Source organism: Thamnophis elegans, chromosome 1 (genome assembly GCF_009769535.1).
Source record: "Thamnophis elegans isolate rThaEle1 chromosome 1, rThaEle1.pri, whole genome shotgun sequence".
NCBI lineage: Eukaryota > Metazoa > Chordata > Lepidosauria > Squamata > Colubridae > Thamnophis > Thamnophis elegans.
The window spans coordinates 166,967,320-166,977,412 of record NC_045541.1 but is presented as its reverse complement, the minus strand read 5'-3'; the positions used below and the strand labels follow the sequence as shown (position 1 = coordinate 166,977,412).

The following is a 10,093-nucleotide window of genomic DNA, read 5'->3' as shown; positions in this document are numbered from 1 at the left end:
GGGCCCAGGACTTCTTCACGGCACAGTGATTTGCACAGTCCTTGCACAGTCCTTTTTAAAAAAATATAATCCTCCAGATCTTTTCTTCAGATTCAGCACCTGAAGATGCCATTTCCATTTCTATCATTCACTGATAAATGATAATAAATGACAGTGGAATATCATCCTGTGATCCAGGGGCGGGTTGCTACCGGCATTACTACCTTTTTTTTTGCTCCGCGCACATGCGCATTTACGCCAAAAAAGACCTGCGCATGCGCAGAATGTTAGAAAAAGGGGTGTGTGTGGTTACATTTCTGCAATGGAGATTGTTCTGCGCACGCACAGAACCAAAAATCAAGATGGTGCTGCCGACAATAGAACCAGTTCGGGTGTGTGGGCTACCGAGTTACTACCTACTGAGCTGAACTTGGCCAAACCGGTAGGAACTCACCTCTGTTGTGATCTTTGATTGGCCTTGCAGGGTGATGATCCCTGATAGACTGAGATGATTGGCTGGGAGGAAGATGTCCCAGTTTTCCAAAAGAAAAAAAGGTGCTAGAGGAGCAGCTGATTTGGGCCTTGAGTAATTGCTGTATAAGAATGAAAGAGGTTCGCAGGGAGGATAGCAATAGCACTTAGATTTAGACAGTGGTGGGATTCAGCCAGTTGGCTCCACTTCAGGAGAATCGGTTGTTAACTTTCTGAGCAATTTGGTAAACTGGTTGTTGGAGGAAATCACTAGGGCAGAGAACCGGTTGTTAAATTATTTGAATCCCACTACTGCTTACATACCGCTTCACAGAGCTTTACAGCCCTCTCTAAGGGGTTTACAGAGTCAGCATATTGCCCCCAACAATTTGGATCCTCGGTATGTGCAAAAGACACTTATTCTTCCGAGAAAATGTCCACTTCCACACCAAAAAGGGCTCAACTCGATATGTTCATTATTTTTTTAAAAAGTCCATTATTGCTTTTGCACATCTTGAGTCCCCCTCCCCAACTTCATGCACAGTGACACCGTGTAACAATCATGTCATCAAAGAGTTGGGTGGCCACATTCCCATCATTGCCGTAATGCATCAGCACCATCGGCTCATAGGCGGCGGGAACACAACACGGTGCCGGAGTCTCCCCAGAAAGGCTGTGCAATCTGGCCTTGATCTGGGCATGCATGCTGGCTGGTTTGTAGTTGTGCGGGCAGGAACCGTCGCAGAACTTCATAGAGTAGCTTCGTGGGGCCACCACCCAGTCCGACCACCCAATGGCCTCGAAGGAGACCTTAAGGGACCTCAAACAGCACTTCCCATCACCCTTCCTGCATTCTTCCTCATCGAGCTGCCTGGCCTTCCTTACTGTCTTTCGAGATTCAGCCTCTATGGTCAGTGATGGCATCCCTGTCCCTTCTTCCGCCATGCTAGCAGCCAGCCACGCAGCCTTGTCTGACCTAAACTCCAGGCCCAGATTCAGCTTGGGCTCCAACCTTCCTATCCATTCTTCTACAACACCCTTCAGACTGAGGCTTGGTGAAGTTCTTGAAATCTCTTGGGAAGTGAGCAGCTCGGGGGTTACTTTCTCCCTTTTGGACAGTCGGTAGAGATTCACAAGTACTGGCCATGTTACATTGGATGGAGAGTTCCTGGGAGAATCTAGCCATTCTTTGAAGAGAGTCAATTCAGCCCGGAGAATGTTGAGGTTCTGATAAAGTTCTGATGTCCTGGAGAATTCCAGATGCACATGTGTGGCAGCCTGAAGATTTCCAGACGTGGACTCATTCGTGTGCACAACTGTACAGAGAAGAAGACAGATAGAACAGGTTATCTTTAGTTGCTAAGTTACTGTTGGTAACCCAGCCGTGTGGTTGATATAGCAGTGCTTTTCAACCTTGGCAACTTTAAGATGTGTGGACTTCAACTCTCAGAATTCCCCAGCCAGTGGGAGTTGAAGTCAACATGTCTTAAGGTTGCCAAGGTTGAGAAATACTGCCCTTGAGCAAACTACCACCTCAATCACCATTTTATATTGCTATTTTCTGAAATGGATAGACAACCATTTTGGAGCTTAGATTACTTGATCTTCAAATTATATTCTGGCTGCTACATGGTCAAAGCGACTTTCAATTTGTTTTTAGTAAAGTTAAGTGTAATGCACTATATTAAAACAATTAAACTAATTAATTACGCTATATTTATTTATTTATTACCAGTGGTGGGATTCAGCCAGTTCGCACCTATTTAGGAGAACCGGTTGTTAACTTTCTAAGCAGTTCGGAGAACCGGTTCTTGGAAGAAATCTCATTTTGGTTTTTTCCACTTTACAGGGCTAATCCTGTAAGGAAGACAGGAAGGAAACATTTTTTCTAGCCTAATCTTTATTGACCTGCTTACAGAAACTGCCTCTCCTGTTAACCCTAAGGCAAAGCGCCCATCGACATGAGTGACCTTGAGTTGGCCACGGCCACACAGTCACATGACCACCGAGCAGGGGTGAGTTCCGGATCCTGTTGCAATTGGTATGGTGCAGCGGGGCCCAGCGTCCGTCACACGCGTACTTACTGTCTGCGATGCTCTGCGACACCTCCGTCACGGAGGCATCACGCTCCAGTTGCTCGGCGGAGTGTCGCGCAGACACCCTACGCTACAGTCTGTCACTCCTTTCATTATATCCTTGTGTAATTAATAATCATCCTTTTGGTGGGAAAACAAAAATATAGTTTGATAGCAGAAACTGCAGCCAAAGTTTTTTTGGGGAGAGGGCTACGTGCAGTCCAAGAGATACAAGATCAGACCCCTACCCTAAAATTAATCCATTTCATTGCTGCAGCCTCCTTAAAGGATGCTTGAGAATCAGGAGTGATGAGAGGTAGATGGGGTAAAAAAAATTTCAGAGATTTCTCCAGGTTTCCTTAATATTATTTCTAACAAAAATACCTAAATTATGTATTTGCATAGCAGCAATACAATACTATTTTCAACAAAGAAAACAGATCTAAAGGAGACAGAAAAAGAAAGCCAGTTGTTGTAGTGGTTAAGTGCTGGTCTAGAAACCAGGAGATTGTAAGTTCTATTCCTGTCTTAGGTATCAAAGCCAGTTGTGTGACTTTCAGTCCATCACGCTTTCTCAGCCCAACCCACCTCACAAGGTTGTTGTGAGGAAAATAAAAAAAGAAAAGGGTTTCGTTGTGTTCACTGTCTTTATAAAAGACAAGAAAGGTGGGATAAAAATGAATTTTAAAATGTAGATTTATACATTGGCGACTAAATGTAGTTTAGTCCTCAGTTATTTTTACTAGGTATATGTACTGACTTTACAGTGGTAGAGACCAATTTGACTTTGCACCTGATAACTGCAGCAAGACTGTTGGTGGCGCAATATTGGAAGAAGGAAGACTTGCCTACAATCCAAGAATGGACATTGAAAGTAACAAACTTAGCTGAAATGGCTAAAATATCGGCATATCTCAAAGATCATTCAAATGAGAGATATAAACGAGACTGGAAAAAATGGATTGACTATATACAAAATAAATACGGGACTAAGAAATTCCAGTTAGCCTATGCTTAAGATCAGAAATGATTTAAACTGTTAAAAGTTAGTTCAGTAAGAAGAAGCTAAGGTCAATCTAGAATGTCATTAATTTCTTTATTTCCTTTTTCTCAATAGATTTTAGACTGTGTTAGTTAAAAATCCATACCGGGTACGGGTTCTGGGAAGTCGGGGGGGGGGGAAGGAGGAGGGGGGGTGGGGGGTGGAGGGAGGGAGGGGTACACACAACAAAAAAAATTGTACTTCAATGTTTTAATGATTGACAAATGACATATTTGTGTTTTTTTTAAAGAAAAATAAAAAAGTTCTGTTTAAAATGTAGATTTATTTGCTTAATCGGTAAGCAAATGGAGAGCCGAGGTGGTGCAGTGGTTAGGGTGCAGTACTGCAGGCCACTTCAGCTGACTGTTATCTGCAGTTCAGCGGTTCAAATCTCACCGGCTCAAGGTTGACTCAGCCTTCCATCCTTCCGAGGTGGGTGAAATGAGGACCCAGACTGTGGGGGCAATTTGCTGACTCAATTTGCTAAAAATCTGTAAACCGCTTAGAGAGGGCTGAAATCCCTATGAAGCGGTATATAAGTCTAATAAATAAAATAAATAAATAAAGGATAAAATGACCAAAGATTCAAAAAAATAAAATACAATAGATCAACTATAGATTGACACAAAGAATAAATATTTATAGTGTAGTATTTAAATGTATATACTGTCCATCTCACTGTGCCAAGTGGCTTCTTCACTAATCTTTTGAATTCTTGGAGAATGCTAATAATGGGAAGGGAATATCAAGCAAAGTTCATGAGTGGCCTCAGAAGCTTTTGAACAACACCCTTCACAAAAGTGGGAAGTATAAATCATACGAGAAATGGAGCTTAGGAGCAAGTCCAAACTTCATATATTATAATGCACTGAAGTAAATGACCAGGGATTGTACTGAATAGCTCCATAAAAATAGAAGCTCAGAGTGCAGCAGCTGTTCAGGAGTCGTTGTTTGGTTCACACAGTACTTGAACTGTGGAATTTGCTACTTCCAGATACTCTGGAACATAGAGTGATGGGGCTGGAAAGGAGCTCAGAGATCTTCTAGTCCAACCCCCTGCTCAAGACTTTATACTATTCTGGCCAAATGGTCATTCGGTCTATTCTTGAAAGCCTGCAACTAAATTAAACTAAAAAAGGAGAGCTAGACTAATTTGTGGAAAATGCAAATTGTCAAGAGTTATGGATATGCATAATGTCAGCAGTATATTCCTTATATAAGGAAGCATAACAACAACATTACTATATTATTATATTTCTGCCTTAAGCATCCCAAAGACAACTGGTCTAGATCAAAATGTTAGACGGGAGGAGCCTTTGCTCACATCCAGGATAAATTCTTGATATAGATACAATACAATACAATAGCAGAGTTGGAAGGGACCTTGGAGGTCTTCTAGTCCAACCCCCTGCCTAGGCAGGAAACCCTATACCGTTTCAGACAAATGGCTATCCAACATCTTCTTAAAGACTTCCAGTGTTGGGGCATTCACAACTTCTGGAGGCAAGCCTCGTCTGGAGTCTCACTCTCTTTGGCATTTCAATGGCTCAGGGAAACTGCTAGAACTTTACATGACGTTGCGAGTTTGACATCCCTGATGTAGGACACCAACCTTCAAAAAGTTAGTGGAACATCCCGACAAACAAAAATGGATTTCACTGGAATTTAATACAATACAATACAATAGCAGAGTTGGAAGGGACATTGGAGGTCTTCTAGTCCAACCCCCTGCCTAGGCAGGAAACCCTATACCATTCCAGACCATCTTCTTAAAGACTTCCAGTGTTGGGGCATTCACAACTTCTGGAGGCAAGCTGTTCCACTGATTAATTGTTCTAACTGTCAGGAAATTTCTCCTTAGTCCCAAGTTGCTTCTCTCCTTGATTAGTTTCCACCCATTGCTTCTTGTTCTACCTTCAGGTGCCTTGGAGAATAGTTTGACTCCCTCTTCTTTGTGGCAACCCCTGAGATATTGGAACACTGCTATCATGTCTCCCCTGGTCCTTCTTTTCATTAAAATAGACATACCCAGTTCATGCAAGCGTTCCTCAGATCTTGTTGGTCAGCTCACAAGTCACCTTAAACTTTGAGACACTTTTTCAGATGATGCCACTATCTGAGCTGAACTGTAATGGCAACTGTTTGATGCATATATTCTGCTGGGAGAATTGTCCAGCAAGAACATTTTTATTTATTCAGATAACGAACACATTGTTAGGTTATTTTTATATTGTTGCACTAAATCAATGCTTACAATTGCTGCATTTTTATCATTATTGATTTTCTTGGCTTTATGGTGATAGGCAGGATAGATGAATAAATGAAGGGGGAGGGAGAGAGAGAGACAGACAGACAGACTTTATGACCAGTTTGACACAAGAAATAACAAGATCCAGGCATAAGATAGTATGTCTTTTTATTATCTAAATGTTGGTTTTGGTTTTGGTTGTAAAGCTACCTGCATCATTTCTGCTGGATAAATAAATAAAGTCCTCAAGAGGAACAAGAATCATTCTTAGGCAAACATATTGTATTGTGATATCACTATAACTTGAGTCGGGGCAACTCAGAATGCTCACTTTTGAAGCTAGATGCCCTCCCAAGCTGAGGTCTGCACACAAAATTTTGGTCTTCCAAAAGGGCTGGAAGTCAAGGCTCTGCCAACAGTACTGGACCGTCTGTGGGGAAATGACATTTTGGAGGTGGCTAATCAGTTAGATAGGGACTCGGTGGCTCAGTGGCTAAGACGCTGAGCTTGTTGATCAGAAGGTCAGCAGTTCGGGGATTTGAATCTCTAGCGCCGCGTAACGGAGTGAGCTCCCGTTACTTGTCCCAATTTCTGCCAACCAAGCAATTCGAAAGCGTATAAAAAGGCAAGTAGAAAAATAGGAACCACCTTCGATGGGAAGAGAACAGCGTTCTGTGAGCCTTTGGCGTTTAATAATGTCGGCCACATGACCATGGAGACGTCTTCAGAAAGCACTGCCTCTTCGGCTTTGAAACGGGGATGAGCACCGCCCCCTAGAGTTGGGAACAACTAGCACATATGTGCGAGGGGAACCTTTACCTTTAATGGATTAGATAAGACCCCCACCCCCTCCTCATGTGCATTTTGTTCCCTTCTTCTCCATCGTGGTCGATTTTAATTTTTTAAATCTAAATTTAATTTCTCTAGTTATTGTTTTAATATTTTACATTGGCTTTTTTTTTTTACTGAGGAGTATTGAGTCTTTGGCAAAACGGGCAGCATCTAAGTTTGGTTAAATAAAATAAAATGAAATATTGGGACAAGATTATAGAATCACAGGCTTGAAAGGAGCCATTCGGGACAACTCCATGGTCAGTGTAGGAACCCATTTTTCATACCTACATATAGTAGATGATCACGTAATCTTTGCTTCAACATATCCAGTAAAGGATGTCTACCACCTCATAGAGTATATGGTTCGTTCATTGAATTTAAGTTTTTCCTACGTGCAGTTGAAATCTGCCTTATTAAACCTTAAATCCATGCCCTACCCTCTGGTCTGAACAACAATGGAAGACCACACGAAAAGTAATTCAGAGAGACGTTCAACGTGTCTTCATTCATAAAATATAGATGTCTGTATGCGTTTCACCTGTCCTGGCCTCTCTCCTCTGTCTTCCCTTCCTTTGCACAGCTTCAATTTTGACATTTTCTGAAAATCAGCATTAAAGCAACCTTTGAGCCTGTAGCGTAGACACACAAAGTATGTGCACCCAGCCCTTAAAGCTCCCTACCAGCTGCTTTCTAAGAACTAATCTATCTGCTCAAGGAAACCTCTGCATTGCAGTAGAAGCTGAGGCCATTCACTGGATTCTCAAGAAAAAGGGAAAGGCATACAAGACATGCCCCCCTCCTCACAATTCATGGAAGACCCTCCTGAAAAAGATGAACACTTACATTCAGGCCGCAAAAGATGAAGAGTGGTGGATGGTGGCAGCTTCATTCGATTCGTTTGGAGTTGTGCTAGCAATTCCTGGTAGTGCAATTGTGCCCTCTGGATCTCCTCTTGATCCACGGGGCCGCGGATGGTTGGAGGCATCTCTAAGCCCAACCTCACCAGGATGCTCTGCTTAACAGCTTCTATCTGGAGCTGGACGTCATGACCCCTGTGTGGCCACGGATCCACCCTGGAAATGAAAAGCAGAAGCACCGTTCCCAGACCGGGGATGAGACTCCTGAAGTAGCATGAGAAGAAGGCTGGCATTGTGCCTATCGCGATGACCACGTCTTGGGGCAATTTCCCTAATTCCATCAATGGAGAAAGGTGCTTTTGCTATCGCTACTATCACCTGCGCTAACAATGAATGAACTTGACCAGATCTCCCTTTATAAAGATGAACTTCGGCTGACTCACACCGTCACTCTTGCCCTGGCGTCAACGCAGTAAACAGGACTGCGAAGAGGAATCCAGGCCGTTCCCTTAGAGAGTGGGGAGGGGAGGGGGGGAAGGCAAAAAAATTCTCCTCCAGGGAAAATTTGACAGTGGCAAACCCTGGAGAATTTACAGTATGGGTTTCCCACTTCACCTTCTCTTCTGTAGTCATGGAGACAAACACATACAATGGCTGTTAGGTGGCTCTGTGGTTTCCCCCCCCCCCCAAATCATCAAGCTGCATTGCTGTCCTCTGTCTCTGGGTGAATTTGGACACATGTCCACATAAGCAAGAGTCCTCGCTTGGGGTTGTGCACCAGCAACACAGTGACCCATTTATTGGAGAATGCTCACCTCAGTGTGCAAACACACAGTTGCTTCATTCTTGATGTCCAGCCAAGACAGGTGAGGAAGTAAAATGAAAGTAGAGAGGGACATATGGATTTTCCTAGAATGATCCCACTCTTTTGTGAAGCTGTTGTAGAACTTTATTCTGTGCCAGTAGCAGGAGAAGGATTAATCTTCTGGCCTCCTATAACCCTAGCTTTGACAGGGGTTGTTATTGGGACACGACTTGGGACATCGACAGGCCTTAATCTGGTTAGCCTTATTATGGAAAAAGGGCACAGGTAATCCTAAAATTCTTCTGCCAACCTAGCAGTTCGAAAGCACGTAAAAATGCAAGTAGAAAAATAGGGACCACCTTTGGTGGGAAGGTAACAGCATTCCGTGGGCCTTCGGTGTTTAATCATGCCGGCCACATGACCACGGAGACGTCTTTGGACAGCGCTGGCCCTTCGGCTTAGAAAGGGTGATGAGCATCGCCCCCTAGAGTCGGGAACAACTAGCACATATGTGCAGGGGGAAACTTTACCTTCAATCCTCAAATTACAACTATTCATTTAGTTGCAGGATCCAATAGCAATAGCAGTAGACTTATATACCGCTTCATAGGCCTTTCAGGCCTCTCTAAGCGGTTTACAGAGAGTCAGCATATTGCCCCCAACAATCTGGGTCCTCATTTTACCCACCTCGGAAGGATGGAAGGCTGAGTCAACCCTGAGCCGGTGAGATTTGAACCGCTGACCTGCTGATCTAGCAGTAGCCTGCAGTGCTGCATTTAACCACTGCGCCACCTTGGCTCAATCTTAGTTGGTCACCGGGAGCAGAGGTTTAGTCAGGAGTGGGCTTCAAAAATTTCAGCAACGGTTCTCTGCCCGGTTGCTGGGTGGGCGTGGCCATGGTGGGCATTGCCTAGTTGGCCTCCTGCACCAAAAGGGGGGGGGACGTTTTCGCCTTCCCCAGGCTCCGAGGGCTTTCTTTGAGCCTCCGGGAGGGCGAAAACTGTTTTTCCCAGGCTCTAGAGGCCCTCCGGAGGCCAGAAACGGACCCATTTCTGGCCTTCCGGAATTTCTGGGAGGCCCATTTTCCCCCCTCCCCAAGCCTCTGCACGGGCCCTGCACTTACCTGACATCTAAAACAGGCTCATTGGAGACTCCTGGAAGGGGCAGGGTGGGAGAGGAGGGGAAGGGAGGGGCAGGGTGGGAGGGCCGGGCAGAGTGGGAGGGCCGTCCAGGGGTGGGATTTAGAGGTTCTCTGAACCCGCCATAACGTTAGCTACGGGTTCTCCCGAACCTGCGCAAACTCATAGTAGCCTATCCCTGGGTTTAGTCTTCTGAGCTTTCTGGAGTCCATCCTGATGGAAATTCTCTCTCCCCAGAATGTGTCACACATTCACACATCATACATTTTGGTGAGAGAGAAATTCCCTCAGGATGGGAACCAGCATGAGTCCAAAACCTTGTAAGACTAAACCTCTGGTCCCGGTGATCGACCCAGATTGGATCCTGCAACACTATCCTGGGACACATATATTTGCCTACACTCATTCATTTAGCGACCGTTTCAACTTACAACAGCCCTGAAAAAAAGGGACTTACAACCAATCATTAAGTTTATGATATCATAGAATCTCCCAAGGTCACATGATAAAACTTGATTGCTGGGCAACCAGCATGTAGGAATCATGTGGTTGCCATTGTGACCTTCCCAGCTGGCATCTGACAAGCAGATTCAATGGGAGAAGCCAGATTCGCTGGACTAGTGCATGGTTCACTCAACAACTG

The 10,093-nt window shown here is 44.4% G+C and overlaps 1 protein-coding gene across 1 annotated transcript; it reads right to left on the bottom strand.

The window, feature by feature from the left end:
* Window positions 1–816: 816 nt before the first annotated feature.
* Window positions 817–8,000, bottom strand: GDF15 (growth differentiation factor 15). The gene is made up of 2 exons (XM_032232565.1): window positions 7,493–8,000; window positions 817–1,766 (listed from the first exon to the last, which is right to left on the bottom strand). Exons 1-2 carry the CDS (start codon window positions 7,845–7,847, stop codon window positions 985–987), a joined length of 1,137 nt encoding a protein of 378 aa, XP_032088456.1. The 5' UTR covers window positions 7,848–8,000; the 3' UTR covers window positions 817–984.
* Window positions 8,001–10,093: the final 2,093 nt, after the last annotated feature.

Bases quoted from the DNA above. Each gene is read 5' to 3' on its own strand.
- GDF15 (XM_032232565.1), bottom strand. From the start codon at position 7,847: ATGGAATTAGGGAAATTGCCCCAAGACGTGGTCATCGCGATAGGCACA. The intron at 1,767-7,492 runs GTAAGTGTTCAT...TTCTCTGTACAG, and splicing joins TCATCTTTTGCGGCCTGAAT to TTGTGCACACGAATGAGTCC.